We start from the raw sequence: 21,751 nt of genomic DNA, 5'->3' as shown, positions 1-21,751 counted from the left end.
GGGGGCTCCAGGAAGGCTGGGGGAGGGACTGCTCAGGATCTCAGGCAGTGATAGGACTAGGGGGGAATGGAATGAAGCTGGAGGTGGGGGAGATTGAGGCTGGAGGGGAGGAGGAAGTTCTTCCCCATGAGAGTGGTGAAGCCCTGGAATGGGTTGTGCAGGGAGGTGGTTGGGGCCCTGTCCCTGGAGGTGTTTAAGGCCAGGCTGGATGAGGCTCTGGGCAGGCTGATCTAGTGTGGGGTGTCCCTGCCCATGGCAGGGGGGTTGGAACTGGCTGATCCTTGTGGTCCCCTTCCAACCCTGACTGATTCTATGATACTATGATTTCCTCTCCTATCACCTGAGACTAGGGAGGCCAAATCCTACCTCACTGCACTACCTCTCATGGAGCTGCAGAGAGCAAGGAGGTCTCCCTCAGCCTCCTCTTCTCCACACTCAACACCCCCCAGCTCCCTCAGCTGCTCCTCCCCAGCCCTGTTCTCCAGACCCTTCCCCAGCTTTGTTGCCCTTCTCTGGTCCTGCTCCAGTTCCTCAGTGTCCCTTCTTGCAGTGGGGGGGCCCAAGCTGTGGCCTCCCCAGTGCCCAGCACAGGAGGGCAGTCCTTGCCCTGCCCCTGCTGCCCACACCATTGCTGCTCCAGGCCAGGCTGCTGGTGGTCTTCTTGCCCACCAGGGCTCCCCCTGGCTCACAGTCAGCTGCTGTCACCCAGCACCCCCAGGGCTCTCTCTGCTGGGCACCAGGGGAGGTTCAGGTTGGATATTAGGAAGTTCTACACAGAGAGAGTGATTGCCCATTGGAATGTGCTGCCTGGGGAGGTGGTGGAGTCACCATCCCTGGAGGTGTTCAGGAGGAGACTTGATGGGGTGCTTGGTGCCATGGGTTAGTTGTTTAGGTGGTGTTGGATTGGTTGATGGGTTGGACATGATAATCTTGAAGGTCTCTTCCAACCTGGTTTGGTTTATTCTAAATAAAGGTTTTATTCTAAACAGGAGGAAACAGCCTCAAGCTGTGCCAAGGGTGGTTCAGGCTGGAGATTAGGGAATAGCTCTTCCCAGCAGGGAAGCCCTGTCCCAGGCTGCCCAGGGAGGTGCTACAGTCCCCATCCCTGGAGGGATCTGCTCTAGGAATGGGGTCACTTCCTGACAGGTAATGAGGGGATTTTTCCCCTCCCCATGCAGCTGCTGTGGAAGAGGGCCCTGAAGGATCGCTTCAAATACGTGCGGAGACCTATTGAGGACGATGAGGCAAGTCCTGAGGAACAAGTGCAAGTTTGGCCACAGGAGAGGGCAGAGCAGGAAACCAGCTGCTGAACACAAACCTGGCCACAGCCAGGTGCAGGCAGAGGTAAGGCTCTTGGTGCTCCACTTGAGTTCACTTTCAGCTCCTCTGCTGGTGGTAAGGGCCACCAGCCAGCAAAAGAGGGAACAAAACCTTCTCATCCTATCTGCCCTCATTTGGAGAGGATCAGAAAATGGCAGGGGTTGGAAGGCACCTCCAGAGGTCACTCAGCCCAACACCCTGCCAGGGCAGGGGTCACCCAGGGCAGGGCACACAGTACACATCCAGGTGGGGCTGGAAAGGCTCCAGAGCAGGAGACTCCACAACCTCTCTGGGCAGCCTGCTCCAGGGCTCAGCAGCCTCACACCAAAGAAGTTTCTCCTCAGGTTGAGGTGGAACCTCCTGGGTTCCAGTTTGTGTCCATTGCCTCTTGTCCTATCCCAGGACACCACTGCCCAGAGCCTGGCCCCTTCCTGCCCCCCACCCCTCAGGTATTTGTAACCATTGATCAGATCCCTCTCAGCCTTCTCCTCTCCAGGCTCAACAGCCCCAGGGCTCTCAGCCTCTCCTCATCTTCCAGTCCCTTCAGCATTCTCATACCTTCCCATGGACTCTCTCTAGCAGATCCCTGTCCCTCTTGAACTGGGGAGCCCAAAACTGGACACAATACTCCAGATGTGGTCTCACCAGGGCAGAGTAGAGGGGGAGGATAACCTCCCTAGCCCTGCTGGCCACACTCTTCTTAATGCCCCCCAGGAGACCTTTGGTCCTCTTGGCCACAAGGCCATGTTGCTGTCCCCATGGATAACTTCTTGTCCACCAAGGCTGCAAGGAGCTGCTTTCCTGCAGGTCAGCCCTTCATCTGTATTGGTGCCCAGGGTTTGTGCTCTGGCCAGAACCTTGACTTCCTTTCCAGAGAGCCAAGTCTCATCAGTGGAGCTGAACCCAACACTGGATGCCTTGCACAGTTGTTTAGAGTTGTAGCCAGCTGGACAGAAGACTCTGTCTGCTTTCTTTCAGTGCTGTGTGCCCATTGCTGCTCCTGCTTCTACTCCTCCAACCAGAGTGAAAAGCACTGGAGGCTGCTGTCCCAGGCCTGAAAGCCTCTGTGCAGTGCTGTTGGCCATGGCATCCTCTCAGACTGCATTTTGTGGGAGCCAAGCTGCTTGTGCTGGTGTGTGATGTGCATGGGGAGGCTTGGAATGTCTGGATGAACCTCTCTGTGTCCCTTTAGTTAGGTAATTCAGAGAGCTCTCACTGCCACAGAAGGGTTTGAGCTGGAAGGACCTTCAAGGAAATTCAGTTCCAACCCCCCCTGCCATGGGCAGGGACACCTCCCACCAGCACAGGCTGCTCAAGGCCTCATCCAGCCTGGCCTTGGACACCTCCAGGCAGGAGGCAGCCACAGCCTCCCTGGGCAACCTGTGCCAGAGTCCTCACCACCCTCACTGTAGAGAATTTCTTCCTCATCTCCAGTCTCAGTCTCCCCTCTCCCAGCTCAAAGCCATTGTCCCTATCCTGGCACTCCAAGCCCTTGGCAGAATTCCCTCACCAGCTCTCTCATAGCTCCTTCAGGGAGAGGAGAGGAGGAGGAGAGGAGAGGAGAGGAGAGGAGAGGAGAGGAGAGGAGAGGAGAGGAGAGGAGAGGAGAGGAGAGGAGAGGAGAGGAGAGGAGAGGAGAGGAGAGGAGAGGAGAGGAGAGGAGAGGAGAGGAGAGGAGAGGAGAGGAGAGGAAGAGGAGAGGAGAGGAGAGGAGAGGAGAGGAGAGGAGAGGAGAGGAGAGGAGAGGAGAGGAGAGGAGAGGAGAGGAGAGGAGAGGAGAGGAGAGGAGAGGAGAGGAGAGGAGAGGAGAGGAGAGGAGAGGAGAGAGAGGAGAGGAGAGGAGAGGAGAGGAGAGGAGAGGAGAGGAGAGAGAGAGAGGAGAGAATTAAATTAACCAGGTTGGAAAAGACCTTTGAGATCATCAAGTCCAACCTATCACCCACCACCATCTGATCAACTAAACCATGGCACCAAGGGCCACATCCAATCCCCTCTTGAACACCTCCAGGGATGGGGACTCCACCACCTCCCTGGGCAGCACAGCCCAATGGCCAATCTCTCTTGCTGGGAAGAACTTTCTCCTCACCTCCAGACTAAACCTCCCCTGGCACAGCTTGAGACTGTGTCCTCTTGTTCTGCTGCTGGCTGCCTGGGAGAAGAGACCAACCCCCACCTGGCTACAACCTCCCTGCAGGGAGTTTGAAGAGAGCAAGAAGGTCTCCCCTGAGCCTCCTCTTCTCCAGGCTAAGCAACCCCAGCTCCCTCAGCCTCTCCTCACAGGGCTGTGCTCCAGACCCCTCCCCAGCCTCCTTGCCCTTCTCTGGACACCTTCAAGTCTCTCAATGTCCTTCTTGAGCTGAGGAGCCCAGAACTGGACACAGGACTCAAGGGGTGGCCTAAGCAGTGCTGAGCACAGGGCACAAGGACTTCCCTGCTCCTGCTGGCCACATTCTTCCTGATGCAGGCCAGCTCTGTCTCTGGACTGGCAGCAGGCATGTGTGGCTCTGGGATCCTAGCCTCTGTGTGCCACCACAGGCTCCCTGAGCTGGCAGAGGAGCACATTTGGGGCAGTATAGCCAAAGCCACCTGGCAAGCAGTGCAGCTGACACTAACATCTGTTCCCAGCAGGTGAACCTACTTAGCAGCCACACAGATCTCTTCTCTGCTGAGCTTTAGTTTGTGAACAGCTGTGGGATGGAGCTCCAGAAGTGCTGGGTGGCAGGATAATCCTGGCTTGGTAATGGCATGGAACTGCTGAAAAGGTTAGATGCTAACAGGAGATGCCTCACTGCTGCACCTGACATTGGTATCTATGGAAAGAGAGGAATGAAGCTATTCTCTTACTGACAACAAAAACCTTCACCCCCTTAGCTATGGCACCCTGCTGGAGTGGGTCCAGAGGAGCCCATGGAGGAGACCAGAGGGCTGGAGAAGCTCCCCTGTAGGGACAGGCTAGGAGACCATAAAGAAGACTCTAGGAAGACCTTAGAGCAGCCTTCCAGTACCTGAAGATGGCTCCAGGAGAGCTGGGGAGGGACTTGTGCCAAGGGCTGAGAGTGGCAGGAGGAGGGACAAAGGTTTGAAACTGGAGCAGGGAGGATTTAGGTTTGGACATGAAGAGGAAGTTCTGCACAGTGAGGGTGGTGAGGACACTGGCACAGGTTTCCCAGGGGGGTGGTTGAGGTCCATCCTTGAAGGCATTCAAGATCAGACTTGATGGGTCCCTGATCTAGTTGATGTTGTCCTTCCTAAGTGCAGGAGGGTGGCACTGAGTGCACCCTCAGCAGGGTTGCTGATGACACCAAGCTGTGTGGTGCAGCAGACAGCTGGAGGGAAGGGATCCATCCAGAGGGAGCTGGACAGGCTGGAGAGGTGGGCACAAGCCAACCTCAGGAGGTTCAACAAGACCAAGGGCAGGGTCCTGCAGCTGGGGGGAGGCAATCCCAGGCACAAATGCAGGCTGGGCAGGGACTGGCTGGGAAAGCAGCCCTGGGGAGAGAGCCTTGGGGGTGCTGGGGGAGGAGAAGCTCACCAGGAGCTCTCAGTGTGCACTTGCAGCCCACAAAGCCAAGCAGAGCCTGGGCTGCAGCAGGAGAAGTGTGGCCAGCAGGGCAAGGGAGGTGATTCTCCCCCTCTGCTCAGCTCTGGGGAGACCCCACCTGGAGTCCTGCCTCCACTTCTGGAGCCCCTATTGCAAGAGGGATCTGGAGGTGCTGGAAGGTGTCCAGAGAAGGACCAGGAGGAGGAGCAGAGGGCTGGAGCTGCTCTGCTGTGAGGACAGACTGAAGGAGTTGGGGCTGTTCAGTCTGGAGAAGAGAAGGCTCTGAGGTGACCTCATTGTGGCCTTCCAGGATCTGCAGGGGGCTCCAGGAAGGCTGGGGAGGGACTGCTCAGGATCTGAGGGCAGTGATAGGACTAGGGGGGAATGGAATGAAGCTGGAGGTGGGGAGATTGAGGCTGGAGGGGAGGGAGGAAGTTCTTCCCCATGAGAGTGGTGAAGCCCTGGAATGGGTTGTGCAGGGAGGTGGTTGGGGCCCTGTCCCTGGAGGTGTTTAAGGCCAGGCTGGATGAGGCTCTGGGCAGGCTGATCTAGTGTGGGGTGTCCCTGCCCATGGCAGGGGGGTTGGAACTGGATGATACTTGTGGTCCCCTTCCAACCCTGACTGGTTCTATGATACTCTGATACTATGAGCTGAGAGGGTCCCTTCCAATGCACTCTCTGATTCTCTTCTATGCCTTGTGCTCACTCTCAAAGAGCATCTGGAGCATGGGCAAGGAGCCCTGTGACCTCTGTGGCTCCTGCATCTAGTGCCTTTGGCCACAGGGGTCAGAGATGCCAAGAAACCAAAGGTGTTTGTGGGCATGGGCACTGGGAGGTGGGCTCCAGACTGCTGCCACACTGCATCTGAATCCAACAGAAGGGCTAAGAGCCATGGCAGGACCATCCCTCAGGGGAGGTCTATGTTACACTGAGAGCCATGAGCTGGATGGCCTCTGCTTACCTTCACTTCTTTGCTGCAGCCTTTGGAGCTTTGTCTCCATTCTGCTCTGTTTCTCATGAACTTGTGGCCAAGAGGGCAGCTTGGGCTTTAGAGGCATTGAGGGAAAGTTGTTCCAGAGGGAGGGGAGCTCTAATAAAGCAAAGTTTTGTTGGTTCAAAGGAAATTCCTCACATCATCAGCCTTGAGCATGCCTAAATAAGGCAATGACCAAAGCTCACCAATTAACATTCTGCTTATGGCTGAGGAATCACAGAGCTGTCAGGGCTGGAAGGGACCTCAAGGCTCAGCCAGTTCCAACCCCCTGCCATGGGCAGGGACACCTCACACCACAGCAGGTTGCTCACAGCCACATCCAGCCTGGCTGCAAACACCTCCAGGCATCAGGAGGCTTCCACCACCTCCCTGGGCAGCCTGTGCCAGGCTCTCACCACCCTCCTGGGGAACAACTTCTTCCTCACAGCCAATCTCAATCTCCCCATTTCTAGTTTTGCTCCATCCCCCCCCAGTCCTATCCCTCCCTGACACCCTCAAGAGTCCCTCCCCAGCTTTCTTGGAGCCCCCTGCAGATCCTGGGAGGCCACAATGAGGTCTCCTGGGAGCCTTCTCCTCTCCAGCCTGCACAACCCCAACTCCCTCAGTCTGTCCTCACAGCAGAGCAGCTCCAGCCCTCTGCTCCTCCTCCTGGCCCTTCTCTGGACAACTTCCAGCCCCTCCAGATCCTTCCTGGCACAGAGGCTCCAGAACTGGACAAATGAAACATGAAATTCATGTTCCTGGTGAAGCAACTGAAAATCTTGCCAAGGAAAGTTTGGGGACCACAAGAATGAAGGATTCTTCATTTAAAGAGGCGATTTCCACCACCCCCCCACCTCTTTTGTCCTGTGCATGTGTTCTGCTAGCACAGATCTGGAACATTTCTGGAGCTCTGTTCCTTCAGGGAAGTGTTAAGCTGTGTTTTGTGGCTGGGTCTCCATCTCTGTTTTGTGGCTGGGTCTCCATCTCTGTTTTGTGGCTGGGTCTCCATCTCTGTTTCATGGAGCAGCTTAGCTTAAATGAGCTGTGGTAATGAGCTTAGAGCTCAGAATTAACCTCCCTTCAACCTTTAAGTGCAGCTTAAAAGGATGGAAGCTGACAGCTGGTGGCTGCCTGAAGCAGGCTGGACACTGGAGGGACCCCAGTTCTGACACTCCCTGCTGCTTGTGGTGCCCACAGGAGAAAAGGAAGCAGCCTCAAGTTGCTCCAGGGGAGGTTTAGGTTGGACATGAGAAGAAATTTCTTCCCTGAAAGGGTTCAGCAAGGCTGACACAGCCTGCCCAGGGTGGTGGTTGAATCTGAGATGTGGTGCTGAGGGGATGTAGATTAGCACCAGGCTTGGTAGAGGCTATGTATCAGTAGCCATGGAGCAGGACAGGTTGGGGACTGAGCTGCTGGAGAGCAGTGAGAGGGAAAAGGACCTGGGGGTGCTGATGGATGGGAGGTGACCATGAGCCAGCAATGTGCTCTGGTGGCCAAGAAGGCCAAGGGCATCCTGGGGTGGATTAGAAGGGCTGTGGTCAGCAGGTTGAGAAAGGTGGTCCTCCTCTACTCTGCCCTGCTGAGGCCACATCTGGAATCTTGTGTCCAGTTCTGGGCCCCTCAGCTCAAGAAGGACCTCAGGGAACTGCTTGAGAGAGTCCCAGCACAGAACCATGAGGGATGATCAAGGCAGTGGAAGATCTTCCTTAGGAGGAGAGCCTGAGGGAGCTGAGGGCTCTGGAGCTTGGAGAGGAGGAGCCTGAGGGTGACCTCCTTGCTGCTGCTAAAGCTGTGCAGGGTGATGCCCAGAGGCTGGAGCCAGGCTCTGCTGGGGGATGCCCAATGCCAGCACAAGGGGCAGTGCTGGAAGCTGAGGCAGAGGAAGTGCCATGGAAACAGGAGGACAAACAACAGGCTGCCCAGGGGGGTTGTGGAGTCTCCTGCTCTGGAGATATTCAAACCCCACCTGGATGTGTTCCTGTGTGCCCTGCTCTGGGTGACCCTGCTCTGGCAGGGGGTTGGGCTGGGTGAGCTTTGGAGGTCCCTTCCAGCCCCTGACACTCTGTGACTCTGGCAGTGGTTGTTTGGATGATCTTAAAGGACTCTTCCAACCCAAATGATTCCATGACTCTGCATGCAGTGGATGATTTACACAGCACAGTCTGGCCTTCCATCACTTTGTTCTGTGACAAGAGGAGAGGGCATGGCCTGAAGCTGTGCCAGGGCAGGTTTAGGTTGGATGTCAGGAAGCAATTCCCCATGGAGAGGGCAATCAGACACTGGGATGTGCTGCCAGGGGGGTGGTGGTGTCACCATCCCTGGAGGTGTTTAAGGGAAGCTTGGATGTGGCACTCAGTGCTATGGTGTGGTCAGGGTGGGTGGTGTCGGGTCACAGGCTGGGCTGGATGAGCTCAGAGCTCTGTTCCAGCCTCAGTAATGCTGGGAGTCTGAGATTTTTCCTGCTGGACAAGTATGGCAGCAATTCCTCCTTATTCTGCTGCTGTATTTCTACTGCTGGCCTGCCACTGGTGCTCAAAAGCAGGGCAAATGGTCTCACTCAGCTGATCAGCGCTGCCAGGAGATCACTGAGCTCTCCAGGACAGAGCTGGCTCCACAGGAAGCCCATTGACTGGAGCAGGGTCTGCCAGCACATGGGAAGTCCATTGACTGGAGCTGTGTTTGCCTTAGCCAGAGGGATGGAGACAAGCTGGAGCAAAGGGCACAGCCTGTGGGTGTCTGTTTCCAAGCAACCCAGGCAGGCTGTGGCTGCAGCACACTGAGCTCAGTTTGCTTTGCCATCCAGCCTCTGGCAGTGAGCCTCTGGGGGTGACAGTCCCTCTGGAAATGAGCTGCTGTGCCCCAGGGCAGGTGGCTCCTGCTTGTGGGCAGCAGGCTGGGATGCAAAGCCTTTGGAGAAGCCAAAGCTGTTTGGGGTCAGAGACTTGAGCCCAGCTCTTGCCCAGAGCAAAACCTTTATTAGAATAACCTTTATTAGAATAAACCAAACCAGGTTGGAAGAGACCTTCAAGATCATCGTGTCCAACCCATCAACCAATCCAACACCACCTAAACAACTAACCCATGGCACCAAGCACCCCATCAAGTCTCCTCCTGAACACCTCCAATGACGGCGACTCCACCACCTCCCCAGGCAGCACATTCCAATGGGCAATCACTCTCTCTGTGTAGAACTTCTTCCTAACATCCAACCTGAACCTCCCCTGGCGCAGCCTGAGACTGTGTCCTCTTGTTCTGGTACTGGGTGCCTGGGAGAAGAGACCATCATCAGCCTGTCTACAACCTCCCTTCAGGTAGTTGGAGAGAGCAAGAAGGTCTCCCCTGAGTCTCCTCCTCTCCAGGCTAAGCAGCCCCAGCTCCCTCAGCCTCTCCTCACAGGGCTGTGCTCCAGACCCCTCACCGACTTTGTTGCTCTTCTCTGGACACCTTCCAGCAGCTCAACCTCCTTCCTAAACTGAGGAGCCCAGAACTGGACACAGGACTCAAGGTGTGGCCTAACCAGTGCAGTGTACAGGGGCAGAATGACCTCCCTGCTCCTGCTGGCCACACTGTTCTTGATGCAGGCCAGGATGCCATTGGCCCTCTTGGCTGCCTGGGCACACTGCAGGCTCATGTTCAGCCTGCCATCAACCAGCACCCCCAGGTCCCTCTCTGCCTGGCTGCTCTCAGCCACTCTGACCCCAGCCTGTAGCACTGCCTGGGGTTGTTGTGGCCAATGTGCAGCACCTGGCACTTGGATGTGTTCAATCTCCTGCCCTTGGCCTCTGCCCATCTGTCCAGCCTGGCAAGGTCCCTCTGCAGAGCCTCTCTACCCTCCAGCAGATCAACTCCTGCCCCCAGCTTGGTGTCATCAGTAAATTTACTGCTGATGGACTCAATGTCCTCATCCAGATCACCAATAAAGATGTTAAAGGGCACAGGGCCCAGCACTGCTCCCTGGGGCACACCACTGGTGCCTGGCAGCCAGCTGGCTGTGGCACCATTCACCACCACTCTCTGGGCTCAGCCTCCAGCCAGTTCCTAACCCATCGCAGTGTGTTCCCGTCCAAGCCATGGGCTGACAGCTTGGCCAGGAGTTTGCTATGGGGGATGGCGGCAAAGGCCTTGCTGAGGTCCAGGTAGACCACATCCCCAGCCTGCCCCACACCCACCAGGCAGTCACCTGATCATAGAAGGAGATCAGGTTGCTCAGGCAGGACCTGCCCTTCCTAAATCCATGCTGGCTAGGCCTGAGCCCTTGGCCATCCTGTCAGTGTTGTGTTATTGCACTCAGGATGACTGTGCCATGATCTTGCCTGGCACTGAGGTCAGGCTGACAGGTCTGGAATTCCCTGGCTCACCCAACCCTTCTTGTGGATGGGCACCACGTTGGCAGCTTCCATGCCTCTGGGACCTCTCCAGTGAGCCAGGACTGCTGGAAAATTATGGAGAGTGGCTTGGCCAGCTCATCTGCCAGCTCTCTCAGCACTCTAGGATGAATCCCATCTGGTCCCATGGACTTGTGGGGATCCAAGCTGCTAAGGAGAGTTCCAACTACCGCCTCATGGAACATAGGGAAACTGTGCAGCTCCCTGGCTCCTTCTGCCAGCTCTGCAGGCCAGCTGTCAGGAAGACGTTCTGCCCTTCTAGTAAAAAATTGAGAGAGACCTACTTCAATGAAGAATTGTTGAAGGCTCAGGGACAGGCTGTGCCAATGTGCCGGAAGATGAGCCGCCGGGGCAGACGGCCAGCCTGGATGGTTCATGAACTTTTAATGGAACTGAGGGAAAAAAAGAGGGTGTATCACCTTTGGAAGAGAGGGGAGGCAACCCACAGAATGTTTAAGGATGTTGCTAGGTCTTGTAGGAAGAGAATTAGGGAGGCAAAAGCACACTTGGAGCTTAAACTGGCCTCTACTGTGAAGGACAACAAAAAGTCCTTCTATAAATACATTAATAGTAAGAGGAAGGGGAAGGAAAACCTCCACTCCTTGGTGGATACGGAGGGGAGCATTGTAACCAAGGATAAGGAAAAGGCAGAGATACTTAACACCTTCTTTGCCTCAACAAATGTAATGGAACCCCCAGGCCCCTGTCCAAGCTGTGTGTGTGCAAGCCTGCCAAGGGACTGGGCTGCTCAGGCTGCACTCTCTAAGAGCAGGAGGGCTCCAACAAGATAAAGCCACTCCAGGAAAGCCAGGCAGGCTTTGCAAGGCTCCTCAGAGGAGGGGTTCAGGCCAGCATGCTGCTGGGACCATTCACCATGGGCAGAGGTAAGGGCACCTACCCCAGACTGCTGTGCTAGGGAAGAGGTTACAGGATATGGACATGGGATTGGGGCACCCTCAGCAAGCCTGTGGATGACACCAGGCTGTGTGCTGCAGCTGACATGATGGAGGGAAGGGATCCATCCAGAGGGACCTGGACAGGCTGCAGAGGTGAGCCCAAGCCAACCTTGTGGAGTTCAACAAGGCCCAGGGCAAGGTCCTGCATCTGGGTCAGGGCAATCCCAAGTACAGATCCAGGCTGGGTGAGGAGTGCCTGAAGAGCAGCCTTGAGGAGAAGGCCTTGTGGGTGTCAGGTGGTGACAAAGTCCCCAGGAGCCAGCAGTGGTCCCTGGCAGCCCAGAGCCAGCTGAGTGCTGAGCTGCAGCCAGAGCAGGGAGAGCAGCAGCACAGGGAGGGGATTCTGTCCCTCTGCTCTGCTCTGCTCAGCCCCCACCTGCAGCACTGCCTCCAGCTCTGGAGAAAAGGACCTGGAGCTGCTGGAGAGGGTCCAGAGGAGGCCACAAGGATGATCAGAGGCTGCAGAACCTCCCCTGGACAGGATAGGGGATAGGTGATAGGTCAAGGGGCAATGAACACAAACCGGAATCCATGAAACTGGGGACAGGCTGAGAGAGTTGGGTGTTGAGCCTGGGGAAGAGAAGGCTCCAGAGAGACCTCCAGCAGCCTTCCAGTACCTGAAGGTGCTCCAGGAGAGCTGGGGAGGGACTCATGGCACTGTTGTAACAGGACAAGGGGCAGTGGATTGAAACTAGAGCAGGGGAGATTTAGGTTGGGCATTAGGAGAAAGTTCTTAACAGTGAGGGTGGTGAGACCCTGGCACAGGCTGCCCATAGGATTTGTGGACACCTCCTCCCTGGAGGTGTTCAGGGCCAGGCTGGATGAGGCCTTGAGCAGCCTGGGCTGGTGGGAGGTGTCCCTGCCCATGGCAGGGGGTTGGAACTGGATGATCTTTATGGACCTTTCCAACTCAACCCATTCTAGGACACCTCACTGAAATGAGCTGTGAGAAGTCCCCAGGTCCAAGGGTTGGGTGCAAGCTCAGCCATGCCCAAGGATAACCCAGGTGGCCTTCTGATTGTGGTGTGGAGTTTGGCTCCTGAAACATGGCACCAGGAAACTGGAGGCAGCTAATCTGCTGCCAGGTTGTAGAGTTACAGGAGAGAACTAAGAATCACACCAACAAAGTGGACAGACTGAGGGAGTTGGGGCTGATGAATAGAACAGAACAGAACAGGTTGGATCATCAAGCCTCCTCTTCTCCAGGCTAAGCAACCCCAGCTCCCTCAGCCTCTCCTCACAGGGCTGTGCTCCAGACCCCTCCCCAGCCTCCTTGCCCTTCTCTGGACACCTTCAAGTCTCTCAATGTCCTTCTTGACCTGAGGAGCCCAGAACTGGACACAGGACTCAAGGTGTGGCCTCAGCGTAGTGCTGAGCACAGGGCACAAGGACTTCCCTGCTCCTGCTGGCCACACTCTTCCTGATGCAGGCCAGGATGCCATTGGCCTTCTTGGCCCCCTGGGCACACTGCAGGCTCATGTTCAGCCTGCCATCGACCATTACCCCCAGGTCCCTCCCTGCCTGCCTGCTCTCAGCCACTCTGACCCCAGCCTGTAGCACTGCCTGGGGTTGCTGTGGCCAAAGTGCAGCACCTGGCACTTGGATGTGTTCAATCTCCTGCCTTGGCCTCTGCCCATCTGTCCAGCCTGGCAAGGTCCCTCTGCAGAGCTCTTCTACCCCTCCAGCAGATCAACTCCTGCCCCCAGCTAGGTGACATCTGCACATTTACTGCTCATGGACTCAACGCCCTCATCCAGATCATCAATAAATATATTGTTTAATCTGGAGAGGAGAAGGCTCCCAGGAGACCTCATTGTGGCCTTGCAGGATCTGCAGGGGGCTGCAAGAAAGCTGGGGAGGGACTTTTGAGGGTGTCAGGGAGGGATAGGACTGGGGGGGGATGGAGCAGAACTAGAAATGGGGAGATTGAGATTGGGCTGTGAGGAAGAAGTTGTTCCCCAGGAGGGTGGTGAGAGCCTGGCACAGGGCTGCCCAGGGAGGTGGTGGAAGCTCCTGCCTGGAGGTGTTTGCAGCCAGGGCTGGATGTGGCTGTGAGCAACCTGCTGTGGTGTGAGGTGTCCCTGGCCACGGCAGGGGGTTGGGACTGGCTGAGCCTTGAGCTCCCTTCCAGCCCTGACAGCTCTGTGATGCTGTGATTCTCAGCAGCCTGCTGGCCACGTGGGCCCCAGGAAGGAAGGGATTGCTGAAGTTTCTGCAAACAGAAGCAATTCATCATGAACTCCTGAGGTCTTTGAAGTGTTCCTCAAGCCTGAGGACATGGCAGATCCATGCTGCCAGAGTGTAACTCCAGGACAGATTTCACCACACGCCCTTCAAAGACTCTTAGCAGATATAATCTGAGGGGATAAGCAGGAAGGCCCCAGCATGGATAAACAGTTAAGAGACAGAACACAGAAGGCCAGGCAGAAATAGAGGCTTTTCAAGTGAAGAGATTATTCATGCTCAGTTTACCCAGCTCAATCTAATCCTAAATGGTGTGGAAAGAGGACCTGAGCTGGCTGCCCACACTGGGGTGATGCTGCTGAAGGGACTAAAGACACAGACTGAGGAACTGCAGAAGGACCTCCTGCTACTGTTTGCCTCTCCAACCTGATCTCCTTCCATGCCCAGGTGACTGCCTGGTGGGGTGTGGGGCAGGCTGTGGATGGAGTCTGCCTGGACTGCAGCAAGGCCTTTGCCACCATCCCCCACAGCAAACTCCTGCCCAAGCCTGTCAGCCCCTGGCTTGGACAGCAGCTCTCTGAGCTGGGTTAGGAACTGGCTGGAGGCTGAGCCCAGAGAGTGGTGGTGAATGGTGCCACAGCCAGCTGGCAGCCAGGGCACCAGTGGTGTGCCCCAGGGAGCAGTGCTGGGCCCCAGCCTGTTCAATATCTTCATTGATGACCTGGAGGAGGGGATTGAGTCCATCAGCAGTGAGTTTGCAGATGACAGCAAGCTGGGAGCAGATGTTGGTCAGTTAGAGGGCTGAAGGGCTCTGCAGAGGGACCTTGCCAGGCTGGACAGATGGGCAGAGGCCACCAGGATGGCATTCAACAAGTCCAAGTGCCAGGGGCTGCACTTTGGCCACAGCAACTCCAGGCAGTGCTACAGGCTGGGGTCAGAGTGGCTGAGAGCAGCCAGGCAGAGAGGGACCTGGGGGTGCTGGTTGACAGCTGCCTAAACATGAGCCAGCAATGTGCCCAGGTGGTCAAGAAGGCCAAGGGCATCCTGGCCTGCATCAGGAAGAGTGTGGCCAGCAGGAGCAGGGAAGTCCTTGTGCCCTGTGCTCAGCACTGCTTAGGCCACACCTTGAGTCCTGTGTCCAGTTCTGGGCTCCTCAGCTCAAGAAGGACATGAGAGACTTGAAGGTGTCCAGAGAAGGGCAAGGAGGCTGGGGAGGGGTCTGGAGCACAGCCCTGTGAGGAGAGGCTGAGGGAGCTGGGGTTGCTTAGCCTGGAGAAGAGGAGGCTCAGGGGAGACCTTCTTGCTCTCTGCAACTCCCTGCAGGGAGGTTGTAGCCAGGTGGGGGTTGGTCTCTTCTCCCAGGCAGCCCAGCAGCAGAACAAGAGGACACAGTCTCAAGCTGTGCCAGGGGAGGTTTAGGCTGGAGGGGAGGAGAAAGTTCTTCCCTACAAGAGAGATTGGCCACTGGGATGTGCTGCCCAGGGAGGTGGTGGAGTCCCCATCCCTGGAGGTGTTTAGGAAGAGCCTGGCTGAGGCCCCTTGGTGCCATGGTTTAGTTGATCAGATGGTGCTGGGTGATAGGTTGGACTTGATGATCTCTGAGGTCTTTTCCAGCCTGGTTAATTCAGTACTCTGTGGAAGGTTTGATTCTGTTGCCTTCTTTACAGCCCCCCTTCTCAGCCAGGTATGGGACTGAGCTGTATGACCACCACACATTTGTGGAACCCCTCCAGGGATGGGGACTCCACCACCTCCCTGGGCAGCCTGTGCCCAATCCCTGACCACCCTGGCAGCAAAGAAATTCTCTTTCCTCTCCAACCTAACCCTCCCCTGGCACAATTCCAGGCCATGATACTTCAGCTGCATAAATGTGGAAGTGAGTTGTGCTGCCTTCAGCACCTGGATGAGTAGGAAGCAAATCCTTCTCTTGGGAATGCAGAGCTGATGTTGCTCAACACTGAGGCAGCATCAGAATTGTCTGCTCATTCCCACTGAAGTCCAATCAGCAATCTAGCCCCAGGCATAGGAATTTGATAGAACCACAGAATGGTTTGGGTTCCAACCCCCTGCCATGGGCAGGGACACCTCCCACCAGCCCAGCTTGCTCAAGGCCTCATCCAGCCTGGCCCTGACACCTCCAGGCAGGAGGCAGCCACAGCCTCCCTGGGCAGCCTGTGCCAGTGTCTCACCCACCCTCACTGTGAAGAATTTCTTCCAATATCCTCAAATACCTGATCTGAGGCCAGCAGGCCTGGCTGCCAGCTGCAGTATTGTATGAAAACAGATCTTAATAAAGGCTGAGCTCACAGAGCTGCTTCTGAACCCAGGCTGCAGCTCCTGTCTGCTGAGATGAATTCACAGAATCACTGAATTGGAAGGGAGCTCAAGGCTCAGCCAGTCCCAACCCCCTGCCATGGGCAGGGACACCTCACACCGCAGCAGGTTGCTCACAGCCACATCCAGCCTGGCTGCAAACACCTCCAGGCAGGAGGCTTCCACCACCTCCTTGGGCAACCTGTGCCAGGCTCTCACCACCCTCCTGGGGAACAACTTCTTCCTCACAGCCAATCTCAATCTCCCCATTTCTAGTTCTGCTCCATCCCCCCCAGTCCTATCCCTCCCTGACACCCTCAAAAGTCCCTCCCCAGCTTTCCTGAGCCCCCTGCAGATCCTGCAAGGCCACAATGAGGTCTCCTATGAGCCTTCTCCTCTCCAGACTAAATGCCCCTTTGCCTCCCCTCAAACCATCTAAGCCACATCAGAGAAACTCTCTGGCTGCTGTTCTGTCCTTCCTTTCTTGCCAGGAGGATCCTGCTCACCCCCAGGGCAGTGCCCTGGCTGTACACATCGAGTGGCTTAAGGAGGAGTATCTGAAAGCTGAGAGGAACTGGGAGGAAGTGGACAAGAGAATGAACATGACCATGGAAGTGAGGAGAAAGATGATCAGTGCCAAGGCTCCTGTCCAAGACATTCTCAGGCTCTTCCCATTCCTAAGATGCCCTAGCCAGGTAACAGAGCTGCCTTTGATGGTGGCTTTGGATTCTGTGTTGCAGATGGGATCCAGCTGCAGGCACACATTGCCAGTGAGGTATCCATCAATATCAGAGAATCACAGAATGGTCCTGGCTGGAAGGGAGCTCCAAAAGCTCATCCAGCCCAACCCCCTGCAGTCAGCAGGGACATCCCCACCTACACCAGGCTGCCCAGGGCCTTGTTGAGCCTCACCTGGAATATCTCCAGGGATGGAGCCTCAACCACCTCCCTGGCAGCGTGTTCTGGTGTTCCAGCACTGTCATAGTAAAGAACTTCCTCCTAACATCCAATCTAAACCTGCTCTGCTCTAGTTTGAAGCCATTGCCCCTGTCCTGTCCCTGCAGGCCCTTTGCAAACAGTCTCTCTCCATCCTTCCTGTGGCTTCCACCACCTCCCTGGGCAACCTGGGCCAGGCTCTCACCACCCTCCTGGGGAACAACTTCTTCCTCACAGCCAATCTCAATCTCCCCATTTCTAGTTCTGCTCCATCCCCCCCAGTCCTATCCCTCCCTGACACCCTCAAAAGTCCCTCCCCAGCTTTCTTGGAGCCCCCTGCAGATCCTGGAAGGCCACAATGAGGTCACCTCAGAGCCTTCTCCTCTCCAGACTGAACAACCCAACTCCTCAGTCTGTCCTCACAGCAGAGCAGCTCCAGCCCTCTGCTCATCCTCCTGGCCTGCTCTGGACACCTTCCAGCCCCTCCAGATCCCTCTTGCAATAAGGGCTCCAGAACTGGAGGCAGGACTCCAGGTGGGGTCTCCCCAGAGCTGAGCAGAGGGGGAGAATCACCTCCCTTGCCCTGCTGGCCACACTTCTCCTGCTGCAGCCCAGGCTCTGCTTGGCTCTCTGGGCTGCAAGTGCACACTGAGAGCTCCTGGTGAGCTTCTCCTCCCCCAGCACCCCCAAGGCCTTTCCTGCAGGGCTGCTCTCCAGCCAGTCCCTGCCCAGCCCATACCAAACCAAACCATCCCCTCTGGCTTCTCACCTTTCCCTCAGCTCCTTTTGCCCTTCTCCAAAGCGGGTTGCAGCTCCTGGTTTGCAGCTGTGCTTTGGAGGGACTGCAGCCATCCCACCTCTCCCTTTGTCTTCCAGCTCTTTAGGGAGTTCCAGCTTCTCACCCAGCTGGACATCTACCAGAGAACAGTGGAGATTTTGGAGGTTTATTCTGACAGCATCTTGTCCCTGGACGTGGTGAGGAACAGCCCCATCGCCGCCCTGCTGCGGGAGAGCCTGAAGCGGCACCCGAGGAAGCCCTCCTCAAGAGTCAGTACAAATCCTCCCTGCTCTCAGCTGCAGGCCTCTCTTGGGGCTAACTGTTGTGGAGGGACTAAACCCGCTCCAAATTTGCTGCAAAAAACCCCACTTTAAATACCTCACAGGTGCTTGGAAAGCAGATGGTGATAGGGCAGTGGCTCGGGCTGGAGAGGGACAGAGCCTCAGCTCCTTGGGGCATTAGAGGCACAAATGAGGCCAAAAATGTCAACAGCCCTCGAGGCTATGGAGTAACAGAAACACAGAATCAATAAGGCTGGAAAAGACCTCAGAGATCATCAAGTCTCATACCTGCCTGAGAAGGGTGCTGTAAATAAGGCAATGGAATCAAACCTTCCACAGAGCACAGAATTAACCAGGTGGGGAAAGACCTCAGAGATCAATTCCAACCTCTCACCCAGCACCATCTGATCAACAAACCATGGCACCAAGGGCCTCAGCCAGGCTCTTCCTAAACACCTCCAGGGATGGGGACTCCATCACCTCCCTGGGCAGCACATTCCAGTGGCCAATCTCTTGCTGGAAGAACTTTCTCCTCACCTCCAGCCTAAACTTCCCCTGGCACAGCTTGAGACTGTGTCCTCTTGTTCTGCTGCTGGCTGCCTGGGAGAAGAGACCAACCCCCACCTGGCTGCAACCTCCCTTCAGAGAGTTGGAGAGAGCAAGAAGGTCTCCCCTGAGCCTCCTCTTCTCACACCACAGCAGGTTGCTCACAGCCACCTCCAGCCTGGCTGCAAACACCTCCAGGCAGGAGGCTTCCACCACCTCCCTGGGCAGCCTGTGCCAGGCTCTCACCACCCTCCTGGGGAACAACTTCTTCCTCACAGCCACATCTCAATCTCCCCATTGCTCCATCCCCCCCAGTCCTATCCCTCCCTGACACCCTCAAAAGTCCCTCCCCAGCTTTCTTGGAGCCCCCTGCAGATCCTGGAAGGCCACAATGAGGTCTCCTGGGAGCCTCCTCTTTCAGGACCCTTCCAACCCAAAGCTCTCTATAATTAACTGTGTTTTGTCTCTGCAGAGACACATTGCAGGAGTGACCTCTGGCAGCAGGGATCAGCCATCCAAAGAGCTTGATGGTTCTCAGCATTGGGCTTGCTGGCTGCCAGGGGTCAAGCTCCTGCTGCCACTCAGCCTTCAGCAGTCTGAGCAGTCTGGGGAGTGTGGTTCTGCAGGGGCAGAACCTTTGAAGCAGCTCCTGGGGATGGTTGTTTATCCCAAACTGCAGCCCTGAGCTTGGCTCTGTGGGCAGCTCTCCTCTGGCTCTCATTGCCTGTCACAGGCACCTCTGAGCTCCAACCAAAGGTGCCACAGCAGAGTCATAGAACCACAGAGTGTTAGGGGCTGGAAGGGACCTCCAAAGCTCACCCAGCCCAACCCCACTGCCAGAGCAGGGTCACCCAGAGCAGGTCACACAGAACACATCCAGGTGGGGTTTGAATAGCTCCAGAGAGGAGACTCCACAACCCCCCTGGGCAGCCTGCTCCAGGCCTCTGTCAACCTCACTGAGAAAGAATTTCTCCTCCTGTTTCCATGGCACTTCCTCTGCCTCCCTTCCACCACTGCCCCTGGTGCTGGCATTGGGCATCCCCCAGCAGAGCCTGGCTCCAGCCTCTGGGCATCACCCTGCACAGCTTCAGCAGCAGCAATGAGGTCACCCCTCAGGCTCCTCCTCTCCAAGCTCCAGAGCCCTCAGCTCCCTTAGGCTCTCCTCCTAAGGAAGATCTTCCACTGCCTTCCCCTCAGGCTCCTCCTCTCCAAGCTCCAGAGCCCTCAGCTCCCTTAGGCTCTCCTCCTAAGGAAGATCTTCCACTGCCTTCAGCATCTTTGTGGCTCTGTGCTGGACTCTCTCATAGCAGTTCCCTGAGGTTCTTCTTGACCTGAGGGGCCCAGAACTGGACACAAGATTCCAGCTGTGGCCTCAGCAGGGCAGAGTAGAGAGGGAGGAGAACCTCTCTTGACCTACTGACCACAGCCCTTCTAATCCACCCCAGGATGCCCGTTGGCCTTGGCCACCAGAGCACACTGCTGGCTCATGGTCACCTCCCACCCATCAGCACCCCCCAGGTCCCTTTCACCTTCACTGCTCTCCAGCAGCTCAGTCCCCAACCTGTCCTGGTGCATGGAGTTGCTCCCTCCCAGGTGCAAGATTCTGCCCTTGCCCTTGCTGAACTTCATCAAGTTTCTCCCTGCCCAGCTCTCATTCTCTCCAGGTCTCCCTGGATGTGTGCTTCCTGCAGCAGGGTCACCCCTTGTAACACCAGCACATAGGAAGCTAAGATCCTGTTGGGTTCCCCCCCCTCCCCCCCTCCCTTAACTTAATCTCAAGAGTTGTTAAGTACTAGGGACAGCTCATGACAGACAAAATGTCATGGGACAGCCTCATCCAGAAGGGCTTCATGGAAGCCTTGGGAGGCCCTTGGCAGGGCAGTACTTCTCTTCTTATCCAGCATGCTCACAGAGATTTCAACCCACACCTTAGTGAACTCCCAAGGCATTTACTTTCCTGTTTTTTCTCTCACCAACAACTTGAAGCTGTGGATTCCTCCTCCCTGGAGGTGTTGAAGGCCAGGCTGGATGAGGCCCTTGAGCCTGGGCTGGTGGGAGGTGTCCCTGCCCATGGCAGGGGGTTGGAACTGGGAAGATCTTGAAGGTCCCACCTGCAGCATGCTGTGATGCTATGAAAGGAAAGGGAACTGGATGATCTTGAAGGTCTCATCCAACTCAGGTCCTATGAGTCTCTGCCCTGGCACCTAGAGAATACCTGCTTGGCAAAGTAGCTTCAGGGGAACACACAAGAGCAGAAGCCTGAGCTGCCCAAGAGCTGCTCCAGCCAGCACCAGGCAAAGCAGAGGGCAGTGGGCACCACAGCCCTGCAGGCCCTGCAGCACCAGCTTGTCCTGCAGCACCAGCTTGTCCTGCAGCCCTCAGGGGGCTCGCTGCAGACCTCTGATTTACTGGAGAGAGAGGAATTTGGAGCTGAGTGGTGGGGGGCAGGAGGTTGCAAAGTGCAGCACATGCAGCAAGTGACAGGACAAGAGGAAACAGCCCCAAGCTGTGCCAGGGGAGGTTCAGGTTGGAGATCAGGAACAGCCTCAGGCCTGCCTGCTTCTTGTGAGAGCTGCATGGATGTGGTTGCTGACGGGCTGTGGGGGCAGTGGCAGTGGCTCACAGCAGGGCTGGGGCTGTGAGCTCTGGGGCAGAGGTTGGATTTGGTGATCTCAAAGCTCTCTTCCAAGCTCAGCAGCTGTGTGGTGCTGTGATTCTAAATGGAATTGTGGGGCTGAGCAGCACCCAGGAATGATCTGAATGCTGCTGCCCAGCTGCAGCTGAGGTGCCTGAGCCCTCCCTGTGGCACAAACCTGCCCTGGCCTGAGCAGGCACACTGCAGGGCCAGCATGGGCTGGAGCCCAGTGCCAACTGCTGAGCTGTGAGCACTGCATGGGCTGCACCCTGATGCTCCAGCCAGATGCTGCAGGGCCAGGATGGCTTTGTTTGTAAACTCAGCATCAACCCTTGCCTTTCACAGGTATGAAAATGACTGCTGCATGCTTACTCCTGCCTGAGGTCTTTGGGGATGATTCCAGCCTGTTTGCTGCACTGAATGAGGAGGTAGGAGACAGAGCACCCTGAGTCTTGGCTCATCTCCAGTGGCCACCTGGCCACATCACCTGGCTCAGCTGCTGGGAAGGGCTGCCCTGAGCCTGCCCCATGTGCAGGAGGCAAATGTTCAGAGAACTGCATGGGCTCCTGGGGGGACATGCAGAAGAGTCTGGCCAGGAGGTCAAGGCAGGTTCTCCTCCCCCTCTACTCTGTCCTGGATGACTATGTCCAGGTCTGGGCTCCCCAGTTCAGGGATCTGCTAGAGAGAGCCAACAGAGACTATGAGGATGCTGAAGGGCCTGGTACAGCTGTGTGAGGAGGAAGAGCTGAGAGCCCTGGGGCTGTTGAGCCTGGAGAAGAGAAGGCTGAGAGGGATCTGATCATGGATACAAATACCTGAGGGGTGGGGGGCAGGAAGGGGCCAGGCTCTGGGCAGTGGGTGTCCTGGGATAGGACAAGAGGCAATGGACACAAACAGGAA

The 21,751-nt window shown here is 56.4% G+C and overlaps 1 protein-coding gene across 1 annotated transcript in view; it reads left to right on the top strand.

Annotated features, from left to right (window-relative positions):
- Positions 1-21,281, top strand: part of SAMD3 (sterile alpha motif domain containing 3) — a 42,021-nt gene extending 20,740 nt beyond the window's left edge. The window contains 5 exon segments of the mRNA XM_068170600.1: positions 1,179-1,244; positions 1,246-1,344; positions 16,167-16,370; positions 17,488-17,658; positions 21,197-21,281. Of these exon segments, the coding sequence (XP_068026701.1) occupies positions 1,179-1,244; positions 1,246-1,344; positions 16,167-16,370; positions 17,488-17,658; positions 21,197-21,202 (546 nt within the window). The 3' untranslated portion in view covers positions 21,203-21,281.
- The last annotated feature ends 470 nt before the right edge of the window (positions 21,282-21,751 follow it).

This window comes from Melanerpes formicivorus, unplaced genomic scaffold (assembly GCF_026170545.1).
Source record: "Melanerpes formicivorus ecotype bairdi unplaced genomic scaffold, bMelFor1.0.p_v2 SCAF_444, whole genome shotgun sequence".
In the NCBI taxonomy this organism is placed as follows: Eukaryota; Metazoa; Chordata; class Aves; order Piciformes; family Picidae; genus Melanerpes; species Melanerpes formicivorus.
Note: the sequence above shows the minus strand (reverse complement) of the source record. Positions and strands in the feature narration are given on the sequence as shown.